Source organism: Myotis lucifugus, unplaced genomic scaffold (genome assembly GCF_000147115.1).
Source record: "Myotis lucifugus unplaced genomic scaffold, Myoluc2.0 scaffold_173, whole genome shotgun sequence".
Lineage (NCBI taxonomy): Eukaryota > Metazoa > Chordata > Mammalia > Chiroptera > Vespertilionidae > Myotis > Myotis lucifugus.
Genome location: NW_005871221.1, coordinates 1121972 through 1142981, shown reverse-complemented (window position 1 = coordinate 1142981; position 21010 = coordinate 1121972). Strand labels below are relative to the sequence as shown.

The 21010-nt window shown below is 43.8% G+C and overlaps 1 protein-coding gene across 7 annotated transcripts in view; it reads right to left on the bottom strand.

The window, feature by feature from the left end:
- The window catches only part of GOLGA1 (golgin A1), a 39880-nt gene that overhangs the window by 8632 nt on the left and 10238 nt on the right, over window positions 1-21010 (bottom strand). For 6 of the 7 annotated variants that reach the window (XR_001349717.2, XM_006096261.3, XM_014462200.2 and 3 more), the window contains 12 exons: window positions 19346-19378; window positions 16980-17108; window positions 16504-16673; window positions 15890-16001; window positions 15048-15173; window positions 12757-12852; window positions 9007-9102; window positions 6889-7038; window positions 6378-6473; window positions 1366-1455; window positions 521-623; window positions 258-418 (listed from right to left, as the gene is read on the bottom strand). Coding sequence is in view for 6 of the 7 variants with exons in the window: in XM_006096261.3 (XP_006096323.1) it covers window positions 258-418; window positions 521-623; window positions 1366-1455; window positions 6378-6473; window positions 6889-7038; window positions 9007-9102; window positions 12757-12852; window positions 15048-15173; window positions 15890-16001; window positions 16504-16673; window positions 16980-17108; window positions 19346-19378 (1362 nt within the window). In the remaining variant the exon portion in view is untranslated. The remainder of the gene's footprint in view (window positions 1-257; window positions 419-520; window positions 624-1365; window positions 1456-6377; window positions 6474-6888; window positions 7039-9006; window positions 9103-12756; window positions 12853-15047; window positions 15174-15889; window positions 16002-16503; window positions 16674-16979; window positions 17109-19345; window positions 19379-21010) is intronic. The other variant, XM_006096263.3, reaches the window with a different exon arrangement.

Below are 21010 nucleotides of genomic sequence, written 5' to 3'. Positions count from 1 at the left end.
GACAATCCACTTTCCACGCAGCAAGTCTGCCTGAAGGAAAGGGCCATAACACCTGACCGCTGACAGGCTCCTCAAGACTCACAACCTCCAAGTCAGTTAAGCAGCCCCACCTTAAAGAAAGCCAAGGCATCCCCAGGCCAGTGAACCCAGCAAGCTTCCTTGTGTCTGCCCATTGCCGCCTCCTACTGGCAGACTGCAGCTCTGCCCTGTGGTTTGCTGCCATACACCATGGCCTGGCGGGCTGGCATGGGACTTACCTGGAGCTCGCTGACTGAGAGTGCCAACCCCTGTTCCTGGCCTGGCAGCCTCAGCAGGTCCTCCCGCCCAGCAGCTGCTTCGGGTTCCTCTGCCCTTAGGTTTCTCAGGGCCTGCAGCTCACTGCGCAGCTGGTGTGCCTGCAGCAGGGCAGCGTCATGACCTAGGCCGGGCAGAGGAGGGTGAGCCCAGTGACTCCATGCTGCTTCATGCCTGGGCCACCTCAGGGTGGGGGTGCTGGGCGGGAACAGGGCAGACCCCTCACCTTTCTTCAGCTGGAGAATCTCCTGCTCTTTCTGGAGAATCGCAGCCGTGCTTTCCTGCAGACTCTGCTCCTTCTCATCTACTATGGATGTCAGGTTAGCAGCCTTGGAGAAAAAAACCACGCTGAGAGAAGGCTGGCAGCAGTGAGCCCATCTCCTCCAAGGACTCTCTCCTTTTCCACTCCCCAGGCCTCCAGAGAATCCCTCCCTGAAGTCCACAGCCTAGAACATGCCCCAAGCTCACCTTTGCTCAGAATCATGCACACACCAATTCTCCTTGGCAGGGGCCCTGCAGATGGGCACTCGCCCTCACTGCCTCTCTGGCCTGCACTGGGCCACCCAGAGAAGTGGCCATTTTGCTCAGCCTTCCAACAAGCTGGTTGTAAGCGTAACTTCTAGGTCCCCTATGCCTGGCATTTTCTATACATGACCTCATTATGATACCCTGGAAGGTGTGATCATCCTAGAGTCATTTCAAAGGCAACTCTGAGACTTTATGAACTTACCCAAGGCCTAGAGCCAACTCACTAGGAGATCTGGGGCTGATGCTGACTTTGTCTTCAAAGGAGGTTCTTTACACCCTCCCTTCTGAGAGCTCACTGGTATATGGCCCACCTCACAGAATTAATGCCCTGTAGGTACCTGGGCATGGGCCCTTCCAGGGTGATGTTTATAAAATAACTGACCATCACAAATCCAAAGGCCATCCTGTGGGGTGAAGGTTTCTTTGTATCATTTTCCTCCTACTGTTCTAGAGACTTCCAGGGAATCACACAGCTGCCAGCATTCCTGAGACCTGGGCCACGCCCTGCCCTGGACAGATGGGGAGGTAGGCTGTTCAGCCTACCTGTTGCTGAAACTCTTCCCTCTGCTTCCGCACCTCCTCCAGGGCTTGAGCCATTGCCACACTCACAATTTCTCTTTGGCTCCATTCTTCCTATAATTCAGAAAATGGGTCGGAGGTTGAGGCCAATAACTCAGCACATATTTTTTTAGCTCTTACTTCACATGAAGCCCACAGAGGCAGTATTGTCTTGCAGGGCTAGACTAACATTGTTCCTGCTTCCCAAGGTTCCCAGGCTGCCCTCTCACTGCACTGCCTTCTGTATCCCTCTGAGAACTGCCCTGGGGACAACCCAGCAGCCTCTCTGGAAACTAGCATCACATGAGCACAGCAGCCAGACCCAGGCCAAGGCTGTGGGACCTAGAATTAGAAGAGCTGGTCTAGTGAAATTAACACAGAAGAGAGACTCGGGCTCGTGTGAATGGTGTAGTGCACCGGAACAATTCAGTTACAGAAAAAATAATAAACAATTATTGAATTTTAGTAGGGCAAAATGTCACAGGTTCACCAAACCTACCCATTTTACTGGAGAGAAAACCGAGGCTCTAAGAGGTTAAGAAAGCTGCTCAAGCCAGCAGCTGTCTGAGCTCAGAGCCAAGCCTTTGGATGCTACACTCCAGCACCCAGACTAACTTCTACCCTGAGCAAGGCTACCTCACTGGCCTTTCCTCAGAGTGCAGGGATTATCTCCTGACAGACACATCAGTCCTCTTCCCTGAGACATGCCATGCTCACCCATCAACCCCCAGATAAATACTATCACTTCTCAGTTGCCCACATTACGGTCAGAGATGTCTGCTATTTCTATCTACCTAGAATCAGCCCCCTTTATTTAGATAAGAGCCTCATTGTTGTTATTCTCCACTCCCAACCCAGCAATTCTGTATGGTTCTGGCTAATAATGATGCCCCCACTTTGTGGCTACAAGGTAAGCATGTGGTTCAGGTCTGGCCAATCACAGTACCTCATTCCCTTGGCCAAATCAATCTGTCCACAGATGAATCAATCAGAATCCCTTTTTATATCTGAATCCTTTTTATATTAAGGTGAAGCTGGGGAGAGGCCCTCTTGGCCCTGCAGTTGCTAAGCTGGAATGTTACCAGCTTGGAGTGGCTGTGGTGACATTTCCTGATCTGTAGGATGCAGCCTACATCATGGAGAAAGGCAAGGACAAGAGTTGGATGACCCCCAAGGCGAGAGACAGCATGGAATAGGAGAGAAGAACCTGAGGCCCCCCAGATTCCAGTCCGACAAGTGTTTCTGGTTCTGTGAGCTACTCAAGTCCTCCTACAAAATCTCCCTTTCCCCTCCTGCCAATACAAGTGGGTTATTGGAGGAGGATGACAGTCTTGTGGCCAGTGGCATTCTGGATCCCACTGTGGAGTTGTCGGAATTGACCTTCTGTGAGTCCACTTCTAGTAGTCAAGGAAAATTGGTGCCTGAACTCAAAAGGCTGATGGTGGGACCCTGAACTACCCCTCACTGGGGACGCTCTGTTGATACAGGAGCAAAAGGTCTCAGGCTGGCGAAGCTGTGAAACCCTGCCTGGCCTGTGGGCCCAGGAGGGGAGGTGATAGGTCATGCCTCTGCAGCAGCCTTTCTGGGGAAGTTCAGGAGACGCTAGGATTGCTATGTCTAAGAGGACAGGACGCAAGACTATGCAGACTGTAAGCGAGAAGACAGGGAAGCAGGGCAGGGCAGGGAGCAGGGATTCAGCACCTCCATGCCAGGAACTGCACTGAGCACTTTCCAGCCATGGTCACACTTAATCCTCAGAGTGATCCTCTGGAGGTCACAGGTTTAAACAAAAAAAACCCCAAAACTGAATTCCCCCAAGAATCAGCTAGTGTAGGGCTAGGCTGGCACACAGAACTGGGTCAACGAGGCTCTAAACCTGTGCTGTTGCCACAGACACTTGCGCCTCAGGACCACGGGATTGGCGGCTGACTGGCACAGCTCGGGTTTGCTGAGGCGCCACCACGCCACCACATGTGCAGCTCTCTGCACCTGGGAATGACTTCCCTGAGAGGCTCAGGGAACAATTCCACATATGTATGCACCTAAAAAGAGTGCTTCAAAGAACTTGAAGCAAAGATTGACAGAAGTAAAAGGAGCAAGAGACAAATGCATGATCACAGTGGAAGATTCAGCACACCCCTCTCAGTACTAATGGAACAAGCAGACAAAAAAACCCCCAAAAAACAGATATGAACAATACTACCAACTTGATCTAATTAGCACTTACAGAAAATTCTCCCTAACAGTAGTAGAAATATATTCTTTTCAAGTGCACTGAAATATTTACCAAGATAGACTATAGGCTGCATATTAAAACAAGTCTAAAAAATATCAGGATGAAATCAGGGTATTATCTGACCATCATGGTATTAAACTAGAAATCCAAGACGTTGAGAAAATTCCCCAAATATCTGGAAATTAACCACACTTCTAAACAGCCCATGTGCTGGCTTTTAAGATACTGCTCTCAGCCCACATCCGCCCTTCTCTATTCTGCTTTGTGATGCTGCACCTGGGACTCTGCAAACCACTTTTTGTGCATCCAGCTGGCTCCATATTAATCTCTGCCAACAGGGGGAAGCTGGAGGGAGACTGTAAGGCAGGAGGAGGGAGAAAAAGGCTTGCTCCTTCCCTCAGCTTCGTTTCCAACACTTGGGCCTGAATTCATTCACTGCCCTACCCCCAACACACACACGCGCCAGTGTACAGCATCCCCCACCCGGAGGCCTGAGTCAGACCTGTGGGGTTCCTCATCTTAATTCCTAAATTTAATAATTCCAACTTCTTCCCTTAATTCCCTTAGTCCTGGGTTGGAAGCTGCTTCCTTCAGTTGCTACCTTTGAGATATCTTTTAACTGTTTCAGTGCTGGATTAAAAACTTTACATTAGAACGTAAACTCTCATTCAAATAACTGGGGTGGTTCCTCTCTGCTGACTGGACCATGAGACATACCATCAGTCAGATTTACTGTTTCTTCTCATATACATATTTGTAATAATCATTGTTCTTCATTCTTTCTTACCTCCTCACATCTTCCGTACGTCCATCTAGAATTTCTTTTCCTGAAAGGTGCTCTTTAGTACTTCCTTAGGTGCAAGTCTGTTGGTGACTAATTCTTTGTTTTTGTTTTATTGGTTTTCTTTAGTTCTACTACCATGCTGTGTCAGCGTATGGATTTAAAATTTATCCTGTTTGAATAGAATGGTTCTTACACTTGTACCTGTGACTTACAGCTTTCATCAGTTTGGAATAATGGCTCCTGACTTCTTTGTTTCATTGCCTTCCAGACCCCTAATAACACATGCTAGAACACCTCCTGTGTGTCTTTTACAATTTCTTTTCTGTGTTTCATTCTGTCCTTTCTTTTCACTAATTCTCTCGTTAGTTCTAATCTGCTATTAAACTCATTCGTTGTTTTTTAAAACAGCTTTATTGAAGCATAACTGATGAATAAAATATATTTAAAGTGTGCAATATGAATAATTATGGTGAAAGCACCACCACAGTAAAAACAGTGAAAATATCTGTCACCTCAAATGTTTCCTCATGCCCTTTTATAATTGACTGCATTAGTGTCAGCTATTGTATTTTTCAGTTCTAAAATTCTAATCTGATTTATTTTCAAAATTGCTGTCTTTTAATAATAAAAGTTTCCAAATCTCTGCTGAAATGTTGTCTTTTATGACAAAATTTATGAGCATGGTAATGTCTGAGCCTCCTTGCAGGTCTTCCTGCTTCTGCACTTGCTTCCTTACAAATCATTCTCCACAGTTAGAGTTAACCTTTTAAAACAAAACTCACATCTCTTCTCTGCTCAGAGCCTCACGGCTTCCCTGCCCACTTCTCCCCTGCTGTCCCTCGCCCACCGAGCAGCACCCACACCCACCTTTATGCTGTTCTCTAAATAAAATAAGCTTTTTTTCTGCCTCAGTGCCTTTCTATTTGCTATTTCTTCTGTCTGGAATATTCCTTCCCCAAACATTGACATTGCTGGCCCCTTCTCATTATTCAGAGCTTTTGCTCAAATATCACTGAAGCTGCCCAGGCCTCCATAGCTAAAGCCCTCTCCTTCCTGCTCTGTCCTTCCCCCTGCTTTCTTTTCTTCAGAGCATTTATAACTATTTATCACTTGTTTACTGTTTCTAGTTACAAGCTCCACTAGGGGACGGGAGAGGGTGTGTGTGTTTGTCTTGCTCATTGCCACATGCCAGCACCTACAATGGTGCCCACAGGTACTCAAATGTTTGATGAAGGAATGCATAAAAAAAATCTGACCCCAAAGTGCAGGCCCCCACATACAGCTCTACTGCAACAGCACCTACAGAACTTAGCAGATCCTGTTCCTGAAAGCTGACCCCGTGCAGGCCCTCAGCTATGGGTGTTCTCAGAGAAGACCTTGGCCAAGGGATCCACAACATCTTTGGGTCATGACCAAGCTGGGCAAGTACTGCAGTGACCCGTCATCCACTACAGAAAGGGACGGGAGCCTGGAGGCCTATAAGAAAGTGGCGGAGTCTCTCTTTCCTCCTCATCCAGTTATGTCCAGGAAACGAAGGGACAGCATCTGAAAAAGCACCATGTTCTCAGAAGGGGGAGGGTAGCAATCCAGCAGACTGTTTCCTCATTTAGGTACACGGTGCCCAATGCAAACCGACCAGTCCTGTAACCTTCCGAAGCCTTGCTCTGCTAGTCTCACTGGAAGTCACAACAGTGGTGCTCTGACAGTGGTTTTCCAGGCAGCTCTTGATGACACAGAGGAAGGGCTGGGCCTTGTGGTGGAGTGAAAATCAGCCCAGCACCACCTCTCAATAACTATGGAACTTGGAGCCTCAAAGGCAGCTGAAAAGTGAGGGCAATTCTTCCTACCCTCCAGGATCACTGAGAGGACTTAGTGAGGTGACAATTTCTAGCAAATGCCTAACAGAACTACTGAACAAATAAATGCTGGTTCCACAGCTTCTCCAAGTGAAAGGCATGCTGCTTGTGAGCTAAATACCTTTAGCTTCTTCAGTTCAAGTTGGTGATGTTGTAAAGAACGTTCACACTCATTCTTGCTTTCTTTAAGGAGTGCATTTTCTTGTTCCAGATCCCTCTGCAAAGTGAGAAAAGCATAGATAGAAAGAAAAGGTCTTTACCATATTGCCCCTGGGCACAGTCCTATCTCTTAGACAGGGAACCTTTAAAAATGCCCCCTCCCTTTTTTTTAGGAGATGAGAATGGGGTGGGGCAGAGAACTCCTCACAAGAAAGAGGCACTTGATTCTGAAGATCTGGAACAGGGGGAAGGAGGGGCCAGAGAAAGTAGAAGCCACTAGGGAAGAATATGAATTTTACAAAGATCGGGAAGAAGCTGATGGGACTGGTCAGGGAGTCCCTGTGCAGCACTAGAAAGTGTCTAGTTGGAAAGATAAAAACTGCTCCCAAATGTGATTCCCTAGTTCAGAGCAGGGCTGGTCTTCCTGTGAACCTGGTGCTGAGCAGCACAGCCTCACTCCTTCCTTTACTCACCACCTGACGCTCTGCAGCCGTCTGGTCAGCTGCCCGAGCCGTCTCGAGGGCAGCAAGCTGGGCCTCCAGAGCGTGGACGTGCTCCGTGCACTGCTGCTGCAGAGCCAGCACCTGCCGCTGTGCACGGCTGCTCTCCTGGTTTGCGGTGGCCTGTGGGGGTACCAGAGGATAGATATTTGCAAGGACAATGGGGGCCTTATTCTGTTTCTCGGTGACCCATAATGGGTGTCCTATACAAACAACTCTCCTTTCTGACCTTCTCCAGCCTGGGTGCTGCCAGGGTCCCCACCTGCAGGCTCAGCCTATTGCCCAGGCCCTGGTCTGCTCAGGAGCTGGCATCTGGGATGGGTCTTGGTGCTGGGGGGGACAGCTCTGCCCTCCCTCACTGCACTCAGTGCTGCCCTCTGCATATAACCCAGTGATGAACTGGGCTTTGGTATGAGAAGGATGCAGCCTGGTCTTTCTGAGCCTGCCTCCTCTAGAGCAGTGGTTCTCAACCTTCCTAATGCCCCGACCCTTTAATATGGTTCCTCATGTTTTGGTGACCCCCAATCATAAAATTATTTTCGTTGCTACTTCATAACTGTAATTTTGCTACTGTTATGAATCGTAATGTAAATATCTGATATGCAGGATGTATTTTCACTGTTACAAATTGAACATCATTAAAGCATAGTGATTAATTACAAAAACAATATGTAATTATATATGTGTTTTCTGATGGTCTTAGGCGACCCTTGTGAAAAGGTCGTTCGACCCCCAAAGGGGTTGCGACCCACAGGCTGAGAACCGTTGCTCTGGAGCAAGCATGTCAAACTCGCTGCCCACAACGAATACATCTGCGGCCCAGCCAATATAACGGTATGTAAGAAACATTTTAATAAAAATTTCACAACTTAATTTTTACAATATCCTGTTATACATAATTATTAATAACGAGCTACAACGTTCGCTAATGACTGATTACTATAATTGTGTTGCATTCATTTCCCTTAACGCGCCTTACGCGCAGGCGGACCATTTCTCTCCACTAATACTAGCAGCAAATATTTTAGCAGCCGATTGCCACATCATTAGTCTTGTACTGACTTGTTTGGTGTGAGCAACAGAAAATATTTCGCTTTCGGAGAACAAGAAAAATAGGTTGATTTGCATTACGCTTATTAATTTGTGCAGTTATTCAGTGTCTGGTAAGTTAATGTTCAAGAAAAAATATTAATTTTTATTAAAATGTTCTATTATTTTATGTCAACTATTACTCATTTTGGCCTTTTGTATTCAGCATGTCTCTATCGAAACAAACCTACGTTTCTATGAAAATTGAAGCTTTTTGTTTTTTTACAGCCCACATAAACTTAAACCTTATTTGGCCTGTGTTAGCCTTTGAGTTTAACATGCTTGCTAAAGAATGAGGATAACAGTGCATACCTCTTAGGTCTGCTGCAAGGACTAAATGAAAACATGTGCAGAGTACTTAGCACAGTGTCTGGGACAGGGTAACCATGCAACGAATGCCATTTTTATTTCTCTAGTTGCTAACTCAACACCTCTCCTGAGGCTGCGACAATTGGTCAATCCCTCGCCATCCTCTCCCCAAAGCTTGGACCTGTTCTCCACAGCCCTGGCTGCAAGCTGTTTGACTGCCAGTGGAGTTACCACCTGGAATAGTCCCACAACTAGGCTGAGCCCTCTGGCCAGCTGTCAAGTGGGATTTAGCCAGTCCCTTCCTCTCTGGGTAACTCAGAGCCTCCAGCAGGCCTGACTCCTTCTACCTGCAGCTGCCCAGCTGCCCACACCCAGCACAAGTGTATATGAAGTCAGGCCCAGATACCATTTCAGAAGTTGGGGTATCTGCAAAGGCATAAGGGAAGGCATCGAGCCAGGGGTCCTCAAACTACGGCCCGCGGGCCACATGCAAATACAAATATTGTATTTGTTCCCGTTTTGTTTTTTTACTTCAAAATAAGATATGTGCAGTGTGCATAGGAATTTGTTCATAGTTTTTTTTTTAAAACTATAGTCCGGCCCTCCAACGGTCTGAGGGACAGTGAACTGGCCCCCTGTTTAAAAAGTTTGAGGACCCCTGGCCTAGACCACAGCAGCACAATAGCTACTTACAAGCTCCTGAATCTGAGATTCCTGAGCGGCCACGGCGTCTCTGCTCTGTTTCAGCTTCTCCTCAGAGGCCTGCAGGCTCTGCTCTAGTTCTTTCACCTTAGTGGAAACAGAAGCATTCTTTTTGTTGTTGTTGTTAGTCCTCACCTGAGGATATGTTTCCATTAATTTTTAGAGAGAGTAGAGACAGAGAAACATCAATGCAAGAGAAACACATCTATTGGTTGCCTCCCACATGTGCCCCAACTGGGGCCAGGGAACAAGCCTGGAAGCGAGGTATATGTCCCTGACTGGAATCGAAACCAGGATCTTTCAGTCCGCGGGTCAACGCTCTATCCACTGAACCAAATGGCTAAGGCCAGGAGCATTCTTTTGCTGGTGTGGCTCAGTTGGTTGGAGCATCGTCCCATGGACTGGAAGGTTGTGGGTTCGCTTCCCAGTCAGGGTCTGTACGAGAGGTAACCAATTAGTGGGTATAGCTCTCTCACATCAATGTTTCTCTCTCTTCCTCCCTCTCCGAAATAAATTACAAAGAGACAATCTAAAAGTAAAAGATTTCCTCATCTAAAAAAAAAAGCTGAGTAACAATAAATGGCTTTAAAAACTAAATTAATGTAAGTCAGAAATCAGGTACATAATTGAAAATTTTATAGGAAAAACATACCCATAAGTCTATACTATAAAACACTATCATCCTAACATCTTTTCTTCCAGTCTATTTCTATGACTTTTTAAAATAATTTTGTATACAATTCTAGTAAAACTGTATTTTTCCTCCTCACTCAGGTTTTCTTCTGTTTCTACATGGTCTGCAGACCTTAGATTATTTCTCAAAGGATGTTTTGGAATTTCCTGCACTGCTGCCTCCTGTGTTGGCACTTGGGTTGTTTCCCATTTTCCCATCCAAAATTGTACAGCAGTTAAAATATTTATGCAAATGTTTTGACCTGGTTTGAATCACTTTCTTAGGACAGATTCCCAGAAGTAGGATTACTGTTATGACACAATCTTGGTTTCCTTCATTCACTAAATATCGACCAAGTCTGACTAGGACGTACCTGGCCCTGCACTAGGCTGGCCCAATGGACAGGATGATGACATACTGTCCAGCACTTAGCTAGACCTAATCTCCAATGGGGAATTTTTATCTGACTCAAGCTATCTCTGCCATTTTCTCTTGTTTGTGGAATAAACTCTGCCCTTGGGGAACTTAATTATTAAAACAAGCACAAGAAGGTGGCAGCTCTGTCAAGGACAAGTGCCCAATGAGAAGAGAATGTTTTTAGGTCTCATGGTTCCTCAGATACATTCACATTACATGATTTCACTAAAACTACCCGATATGAACAGTGTGAGTACTTCCACAGAGGAGACCAGGAATGTTACTTGTCCATAATCATAAATGTTATTAGTGACAGAGCCAGCACTGAAACCTAGCTTTTTATTTATTTATTTATTTATTTTTATATATTTTATTGATTTTTTTACAGAGAGGAAGGGAGAGGGATAGAGAGTTAGAAACATCGATCAGCTGCCTCCTGCACACTCCCCACTGGGGATGTGCCCGCAACCAAGGTACATGCCCTTGACTGGAATCGAACCCGGGACCCTTGAGTCCGCAGGCCGACGCTCTATCCACTGAGCCAAACCAGTCAGGGCTGAAACCTAGCTTTTTAAACTCCTTTCAGAAACTATCTACTCAAGTCCCAGTTAACACTTGGAGTGGGGGAAACGAGTTAAGTCGGCTCGCGTGAATTGCGCGTACTCCGCGGGAGCCGTCTTTAACTCGGTTCATATAGATTTGCGGTGGAGTGCGGGAAACGTGTAAACTCGGGCCGATTGTAACTGCGTATTACCAAATATTTGTTTGTACTCTATCCACTGAGCCAAACCAGTCAGGGCTGAAACCTAGCTTTTTAAACTCCTTTCAGAAACTATCTACTCAAGTCCCAGTTAAGAGACACAACTCAAGAAAGATTTCAGATCCTCAAAGGTTAAACATAGAGTTACCATATGTCTGGGCAAGTCCACTCCTAGGTATACACCTCAGAGAAGTGAGAGTGTGAACCACACACAAAAACCTTGTTCATGAAGCCACACTAATGTTCAAGTAGCATTTTCCACAAGAGCCAAAAGATGGAAACAACCCAAATGTCCATTGACAAATGAATAAACAAAACGTGGTACATCCATACAATGGAAGAAAAGCCTTAAAAGGGCTTATTCAGCCTTAAAAAGGAATGAAATTCTGACACACAGATAAACCTTGAGGACATTATGCTAAGTGAAATAAGTCAGACACTAAAGGACAAATAGTGTATTATTTCACTAACGTGAGGTACCTAGATTCAAAAAATTCAGAGACAGAAAGTGGAACTATGTTTGCCAGGGGGCTGGGGAGAGGAGAGAATAGGGAATTATTGTTTCAATAGGTACCGAGTTTCAGTCTAAGAAGATGAAAAAGATCTGGAGATGGATGGTGGTGATGGCTGCACAACAATGGGCATGTGCAATATATACCTAGAAACGGTTGAAATGATAAATTTTACATTATGTATATTTTAACACCGCAACAAAAAATGGATATATATACAGAAATAAAACTGCCCTGGCCAGGTAGCTCAGTTGGCTAAAGCATCATCCCAATATGCCAAAGTTGCAGGTTTGATCCTCTGTCAAAGCACATACAAGAATCAACCAATGAGTGCATAAATAAGTGGGAAACAAATCGATGTTTCTCTCTAAAAAAACCCAAAACAAAACAAAACAAAAAAAACCCTCAATTAAAAATTAAATAAATAAAAAAACGGAATTATAATAAAACAAACAAAACTGTATTTAGAAAAATATACCTTAACATATGTTTATCAAGAAATAAGATTTACAAAATGAGCTAAATTGCTATGGTTTGAAAGTCTGTGTCCCCTCTCCCAAATTCATATGCTGAGATCATGATGTGGGGCCTTTGGGATGTGCTTAGGTCATAAGGGTAGAGCCCTTGAGAATGGGATTAGGGCAATCATTAAGGAGGCCCCACAGAGATCCTCTGCTCCTCCCACCACTTCATACTCCTTAATCTGGCAAAAAAGAAAAAAAAAAACAAAGAAAAAGAAAATGCTGAGAAATGCCAGTGTTGAAAAGCCCTTAGATACAGGAAACCCCGGGCATGCTGGGGGACTAGAGCCAGGAGCAGCCCTGCTGGGAACATCCTTATCCTATTTAGTCACATTAGGTCACATGCATTCTCTCTCCTCTTTGATGTTCACTGCAGTGTAAACTGTGGTCACAGGAAGAAGGCAATCTGTATGTCTATCATCTAGTAGATAACTACAAAGTAGAGTCGGTAAGTACAGTGATGTGGACACAGACAGAAGATGGAGCAGTTGAAGCTATGAGAGAAGACTCCATAGCTATATCATTTACATAAATTAGCACATAAAACAATGCCACAAGTTTTAGGATACCCCAACAATAGAAGGATTTCTATTAACCATGTCAGAATGGTTTCCTATGGGAGGCAGAGAAATGGGGATAAAAGGGAACAAACAAACAAGAAGACAACTTTGTGTGGAACAATGACGATAATGTGGCAAGAATGAAGAAAATGCCTAACTCAACTCAATAAGTAAGAAAGAGCCAAAAAACAGTCCCTTCAAAAGAAAACCTCTGACCCAAGGGAATTCTCAGCCACAACCAAGTCATCCAACCAGATTACCACCCAGACACTGTGATCACTGGCAGTGAGGTCAATACCCGCGTCTCCAGGATGTCAATGGCCTTGGCCTGGCTGCTTCTGGCTGCCAAGAGCTGCTGTCTGGTATCCTCCAAATTCTGCTCAGCAACTGTTTTCTGTAAGTGGAAGAAGAGTAAAGGAAAATAGTCACTTCTTCATTGAATAGATATTTACTGATATCCACAACATAACTATGATTTGTGTAAGTCTCAAGGGACACAAATACATTAAGATAAAATTCACGTATCATTAAGTATACACAGATAAATTTGACACAGTCCTTTGACCTTGTGGCTAGGGCAAAACAATTATATAATAGAATGCAATAGGGCCCATCAGAAGGAGTGCAGAGCAGGATATGCTCATGGCCTCAGGGAAATGGGAGGTTTGACCTTGGAAGCTACAACGTGCTAAAAGATAAAGTGATGGTGGGCTCAAGTCAAGAAACAAGACTAGAAAGTGAGGCAATGGGCAAGATCATGAGAAGCTTTTTATGCTGCAGAAAGGAGCTTGAATTTAATTCTGAAGGCAGTATTTTTCAAAGTGGAATTGTCTAAGCATTGGCATTAAAACTTACTTGGGGGTGTTAAACTTGAGGCTTTACTCCAGGACTATTACTCCAGAAATCAGAATTTCCAATGGTAGGGCCAGAGATACATACTTTAAACAAATTCCCTAAGTAGCTATTATGCACACTAAACATTACAATAATGATGATGGCACAATAATGATTATTATACTAACTAGAGGCCCGGTACACAGATTCATGCACCGGTGGGGTCCCTCGGCCTGGCCTGCGCCCTCTCACAATCCGGGACTCCTCAGGGAATGTCAGACTGCCCAATCCCCGCAGGCCAGGCCAAGGGACCCCACCAGTACATGAATCGGTGCACAGGGCCTCTAGTATGCATATAAGATCTTTGGTTAATCTCTTCCCACCCTCTCCCCTCCCCCACTTCCCTCTGAGATTCATCAGTCTGTTCTATGTTTCTATGCCTGTGCGTTGAGCGTCTGCCCCCTGGTGGTCAGTGCAAGTCATAGCTATGATCAAACAGTCAAAAGGTCACTTAGGCTTTTATATATATAGCCTAGAGGCCCAGTGCATGAAATTTGTGCACGGGAAGGGTCCCTAGTGCTGCCGGCTGCTGGCCGGGGCCTCCCTTTCCCCGGCTGCCGGCCGGGGCATTCCTTCATTATGCGCCACCCCCTGGTTGTCAGCGCACATCATAGCAAGCAATCAAATTCCTGGTCGGTCGAACTCCCAAGGAGACACTTTGCATATTAGGCTTTTATATATATAGAAGATAGCTGAATTATATCAAGACCCTACTATGTTCTAAGCTTCATTCTAACCACTTCACATATTGTAACTCAATTAATCCTAATAACAACTCTATGCATTTGGTACAATAATAACCCTATTTTACAGAGGAAAAATAAACACAAAGAGATTACATGGTTAGCTTTAAGTCACAAACCAATAAATAGAATAGGTGAGATACAAACCTAGTCTGGTTCTAGAAATCAATTTACACTCTAGAACCCACATTATACTCACTGTGGATTGTAGGGGAATTGTGTAAGGTCTTTAAGTTTAGGAAGTTTAGTTTGGCAATAACTTTGTTAGAGGGTGAAGGAGGAGAGACTGATGCTTGGTAGGCCAGTCTGGAGACTTCTAATATGGACTAGGCTATAGTGGCAGTGGAGATAGAGGTATGTAGTGGAAACTAAAGACAGAAAGTAAGGGTGTAATATAGGCCCAAGGCCTTGGCTTTGTCACCTTTGTCATGGTGAGGCCAATCACTGGTAAACAAGAGGAAAAGGAGTGAAACATAGGCAATGAACTCAGACCTGATGAGAAAGCAAGTTCACCTACATCACTGACCTGGGCAAAAGGTAAGTCTTCTCAATAGCCTCCTCTCAGCTAAGGAGAGTCCACTTGCTGCCCAAGGCAATTATGCTGAAGCCAAAGGCAGATGGTAACAGATGGTTCCTTGGCCAATGGAAAGTGCAAAAGGGAGGAGAGCAAAGCAATAAGACAAGACAGTCCAGGTGGAGTAAATTCCTAGGTGGGCTGATTGGTGATCAGCATGCTATTTAAATGTTCACAGGCATCTCTGAGTAAAGCTTTCCCTGAGGAAAACATGTCCCACACAGGTGACATGAGACTCTCTCTGCTATAAGCAGGACAATCAAAAGTTGGAGAGAGTACTCTTCTCACCAAGCTCTTTGCAAACTCTCAGGACCTGAAACTCTAGGATTTTATGAAATCTCCTTCCCCACATTGGCTGGCCCAGAGAGAGCTAATTACCTCTTTCAGGAGTTCCTGCACATGTTCTTCTCCTGATAAGTTCTGCTCCAGTCTCTTCTCTAAGGACGTGACTTTCTCCTGCAAATGTGTGATGAGTTTTTCTTTCTCTTGAGTTTCAGCAGTGACCTGCAGGTGAAAACAGAGATTACATTACACCATAAATCCGATCTCCCTCCCTTCTGGTCCCGAGGACCATTGCGTTTCCTGGAAATTCTGTTCTCAACTGCATGCCAGAAGAATATATTGCCAGAAAATCTTCCCTGAAAATGGGACATAGAAGATACAAGATCAGAACCCAGTACCACTTTGGCATCCAGTTCAGACCTCATGCAGCAGCAAGAGGCAAATGCCTGCCCCAAGCATCCCACAACCTGGGACAGAGCAATGCTCTTACTCTGTGGAATCTAGCCAGGACCCTGGGAAGATGCTTCTCCTCAAAATATCTCAGTTATATTGTGATCTACTAGCTAAATGAATGCTTCTCCTCACACTCTCATCAAGCATGTGTTTAATCCTATCAATCTACAGTCCAACAGGACCTACATCTTTCTCCCATATGTCAAGTCCAGCAGAGATAATCCCATGCAAGAAGCTCCCAGCCAGCCGACAATAACCTAGAGCGCTCCTGAAAACATGAGGCTGGATGAAGCAGTGATGATGCCAATTAGCTGCCTTAAGGCCAAAGAGAGAACTTGTAAAACAAATGATGATATTCACCCTGGCTCGCAGCACAAGGATCACAGAGAGCTGCTGTGCATCTCATACCTTAGCCCCAACCTGGGTCCCCTCCTAGAACTTTACTTACCTTTTTGTTTTTTATTTTTGTTTTTTGTTCTATTTACCTTTTGCAAATCAATGGAAAGCTGCTGAATGAATGCTTGGAGCTCTTGTTCCTTTTGCTCCAGGGCTGTGATCTTATTTTCTGCACCTGTTGTTGAAGCTGTCACAAGATCTCTTCATTGAAAGAAAGCAGACAATGAATAAATTTGGATAACTCATCTAAGAAACTCTCTTCCACAGGAAAAATACAGCTGTTTTCTTTATATGTCAGGGCTGCAAACATTTGCCATGTCAAGATTAGAAAAAATGGAGATTCTTCTTAGCTCTCTCTCTGAAGCAGAAGCCCAAAGAGAAAAATTCCACCCAGATTTAAACAAGATATTCTATCTGTGGTTTCTCTATAGCTTACAAACTAAACACACTAAATTTCTCAGCAGAGTTGGAGGGGCTCTGAGCATAGGGAAGGGAAGGGGAATGAGGATGTGTGTGTGTGTTTTGTTTTGTTTTGGGGGGGGGGGTGTGATCCTGAGCCCTAGGTAGATAAGGACAAGACCAGAAGCCTTGGCCAGAACTGAGATCAGAAAGTATTGCAATGAGTAATGGGGAATGGTGGGCAGGTTCTAGCCAGAGCTACACTAACACCGCTTCCCATGGGCCCCACAGACCAAGCAAGAACCTCTGCTCTTCCAGCGTTGAGCAGTGTCTCTGCAATTCTTCTAGCTTCTGTCTCAAGTCTGACGACATCTGAGTGGAGGTCATCAACTCCTCCTGGGTTCGACTAAGTTCTCTGGTTCGTGCCTCCAACTCTTGCTCCATTTTCCCCAGACTTTCTTCTTTTTTTAAAAGCTGACACAAAGATAAAGTTTCATTGAGCCACTACTAAGAAATATAACTTAAAAAAAAAATCTGGACCAATAAGCTAAACTTTCATAACATTTCTGTGAGCTTCTAAGTGGCCTTATATGCCCAGTAGTGAAAAAGAAAGAAAAGAAAATGAAACAGAACTTTTTCACTTTAATAAATTGAAAAACATATAATTAATATCAAAGACTACTAGGGTATGTTTGTCAGCACTTAGAGGGTGATGACTAGCAAAATCAGAATAATGAATCATCTATTCAAGCATTTAGCTACTAAAACAAAAATGCGCACCATGTGTTTTACTTTACTTAGTTCCTGCTGCTGGAACCCCTCTAATTCATCCATTTCATCTCTCCTTTGGAAAAGATTCAAACTCTGGTTCTTCATTTCCTGTAACTGAGCTGTCAGAAACCTTTTCTCCTATTTGGAAGAAGATATCAACTCAGGCAACTAAGACATTAAAATCATATTATGTAAGCAGAATTCTTAATAAAAGTCTCTTGTCAATAGACAAGAAAACATTGATAATAGGAAGCTTTACAGTAATATGATCATTATGGCATTAATTCTTTAAGTTAAAAAATGTTTTAAATGACAGTTGCGAATAAGGGCAATAAGAACAACAATTACTTAACACTTTAAAATCTTAAGTTTGATTAACAATTCCAGATATCCATTTTACATGTTTATTCTCAGTGACAGGCTCAACTGGCTAAATAGCATTAATAACTGGAGTAAGAGATTGAATGCCCTTACAAAATTAGATGCATTTAAGTAGAACGGATTTCAATGAGCAAGTCAACAAAAATTTGACATGACCGATGTCAGCAGATTACAATTTACTAAACCATAGATTCTTAAGATGGATTCTCTTAAGGACAAACCATGCTGTTGCAGTTTCCAATTCTTGATTGAAAAGAAATTAAAACAGTCTATAAAAATAACATTTCCAAAAATCACAGTGGCTTCAAAGATCTAGGTGTCTCTAGTTTTTCCCTGTTTAAAATACTTCTCAATCCCTCCTTTGAATGGAGAGGGGTGAAGAGAGATAATCTCCTTAGTGAACTGAAGTAGGTTTTTTTTTTTTTGTTTTTTGTTTTTTGTTTTTTTTTTTTTAAATATGTTTTATTGATTTTTTACAGAGAGGAAGGGAGAGGGATAGAGAGTTAGAAACATCGATGAGAGAGAAGCATCGATCAGCTGCCTCCTGCACACTCCCCACTGGGGATGTGCCCGCAACCCAGGTACATGCCCTTGACCGGAATCGAACCTGGGACCTTCCAGTCCGCAGGCCGACGCTCTATCCACTGAGCCAAACCGGTCAGGGCGAACTGAAGTAGGTTTTATTTAGTTCAGTCATATATGGATCCCCCTTTTCCATAATTTTAAAAGACAAAAAAATAGTCCAATGAGAATTTCAACTGCTACAATCTTAAGTTTCTTATGATAAGAAAACTTTGACCTAATCTATACCACCATGTTTAAGAAGACCATCAACGCCATGCTTACAACTTTTTTTCATATATATATATATATATATATGAGAGGAAGGGAAAGGAAGAGAGAAAGAGAAACTCAGATGTGAAAATGAAGCATCCATTCGCTGCCTCCTGCACAACCCCTACTAGGGATCAAGCCCGCAACCTGGGCATGTGCTCTAACCTGGAATCAAACCAGCAACCTATCAATCTAAGAAATAATTTTTCTACCATGAAGAGTAACTTAGGAGTACTCAATGAAAACAAGGAGTGAATAAAGTAGCAACATATAATTCAGGCTGAGGGTGTTGACTATTGATTATTTTAAATTAAAATGTTTTTCTAATTGTAGGCTTGAAATTTCATCTTATTGTTCATGGTAGGGAGCCAGGAATGCATTACTTAAGCATCTACACAGTGTTAGAAAGCTGTGGTGCTGGAATAATCAATTTTCCTCATCTGTGTCTAGCCAAGAGGTTCTCTTATCTGCTCAATGCTGACCTTGGAGAAATGCACTCCTTTCACTGTCTCCTCCAAGTGTTCCTAATGCTACCACAGTGTCAGTTAGGGCCCCAGCAGGAGACAGATGGCAGATTCAGGTTAGGTATTTTGAGAAGAGTTTAATAAAGGGACTTTTCAAAGCTGTGGGCAGAGTTACAAAATCCAAAAGAGAAAATGTGTTAGTAACAGATGGACATGAAGGGACAAAGGGATGAAGAGGTTACAAGAAACCTAGAGAAAGAAACTATGTCAAGAGGGTAAACCAAAGATCCAACTAAAGCTGTGACCTTTGGCCATGGGATACAACTAATCCAAAGGTTTCCCACATGGAGCAGGTTGGGGAAATGAACACTCTGACCCCACTCTTCCTCCACACATAGTTCTGTTAGTGTCCCCACTGGCGGAACCCAATCAGAAGCAAAAGGGCCATGGAGCCGGGCTGGTGCAGGTCCCATCAGCCTTCACGCAAGGAGAAAGCTGAGGGGAGGAGAGTGTACTGGGCGGGGCGTGCCCACCAACAGGGGTAGGACCTGAGTTTCTCATGTCCCTGTGCAGTCACCCAGTGCCCTGCTTCTAAGAGGTGGAGCTATCAGTGCACCGGGCACCGCAGAAACCATGTTCTAAGCTCTGCAGGAGAGGCCCACAGTCGGAATGAGACAAAATTAAAGATGAACTAACCTTTTCAAGCTGCTCCACTTTCTGTGACCATTCCTAAGGCAAAAGAACAAAAAAAGTACAGTTTCCAGGGAAGAGTATCAATAATATCAAGATTTTCAGAAAACAACCTACCCCACCCCCAAAGCAACCCACCAAACAAACAAAACAATGAATTAAAAAACAAACACAAACACATGAAGTTGTCTCAATATTAAGAAAGTCAGACCCTAGCTGGTTTGGCTCAGTGCATAGAGCGTCGGCCTGCAGACCAAAGGTTGATTCCGGTCAAGGGCACATGCCCAGGTTGCGGGCTCCTCCCCGGCCAGGGCCTGGTCAGGGTGTGTGTAAGAGGCAACCAATTGATGTATTTCTGTCTTTACCTCTCTCTTCCACTCTTTCTAAAAATCAATGGAAAAATATCCTTGGGTGAGGATTAAAAAAAAAGAAGCAACCAAGCTAAGAGTCCTAAAAAGAAGAAAATGAACTTTTTATAAAACTCTAGAATACAAATATAAGCCTGCAGATTTTTACTAAGTAGAGCACCCAAACAAAACTGTCTGTGCTGCTTGGATGCAGCTTTTCAGCTCATTCCTGACTGGTCTTCCATGGTCACTATTATAACTTCTTGGGATGAGCAGCTGGGACCAGCTGAGTTGGTAACTTTGTAAATGATGTTTAGAAATTAATTTACTAAAGGGGAAGGTCTTCAGTAGCTCCTAATAATTATTTTCCTTCTCATCTTGATTTTACCAATATGCTTTATGCATCTGGTATAAGTTCATGGAAAAGGAATTATGTCCATTATTCACAAATCACTGAACAGGGGGAAAAATATCCACTGGTACGAAAGGCCATATCCCAAGTGCCTACAATCAGAATCTACCAATTTTAGATTTCTTAATAAACTCATACCATCATAGTTAGCCACTAAGTACAGTATTGGTGAATGATTTTTTTTTCTGGTTAGTAATGTCCTAGAAGACAAATACAAACTTTAAAACCAACCAATCAACCACCCCACCTACTGTAGGTAAATTATACATTTTCTGTTTTGTTTTGTTTTTTGTTAATCCTCACCCAAGGAGATACACACACACACACACACACACACACACACACACACACACACACATATATTTTTTAAATCTTCATCCAAGAATATTTTTCCGTTGATTTTTTTTAGAGGTGGGAGGGAGGGAGAAGGGGGAAAGAGAGAGACACATCAATTGGTTGTCTCCCGCATGCCCCTAACTGAGGGTATGCAGGAGGACTGAGTCTGCAACCAAGGTACGTTGCCCTTGACCAAGAAGCGAACCTGAGACTTTTCGGTGTATGGACCGATGTTCTAGCCACTGAGCAAAACCGGCTAGGGCTATACATTGTTTAAATGCAACATAATAAATTGACCCCCATCTTTAAAAAATCAGGATTATCATTATAATATCTTGGTGCTTATCTTAAATTTAAAATGCCATTGCACAAAATATACAGCATTATTCTTTTTTTTCCAATAATTTTTATTTCTTAAAGTATTACAAAGAGTATTATATATGTCTCCTTTTTCCCCCCCTTGACATTCCCCTGGCCTCCCCTACCCCCCAGTGTCTTGTGTCCACTGGTTATTCTTATATGCATGCATATAAGTCCTTCGGTTGATCTCTTAACTCCCCCGCCCCAAACCCTCCC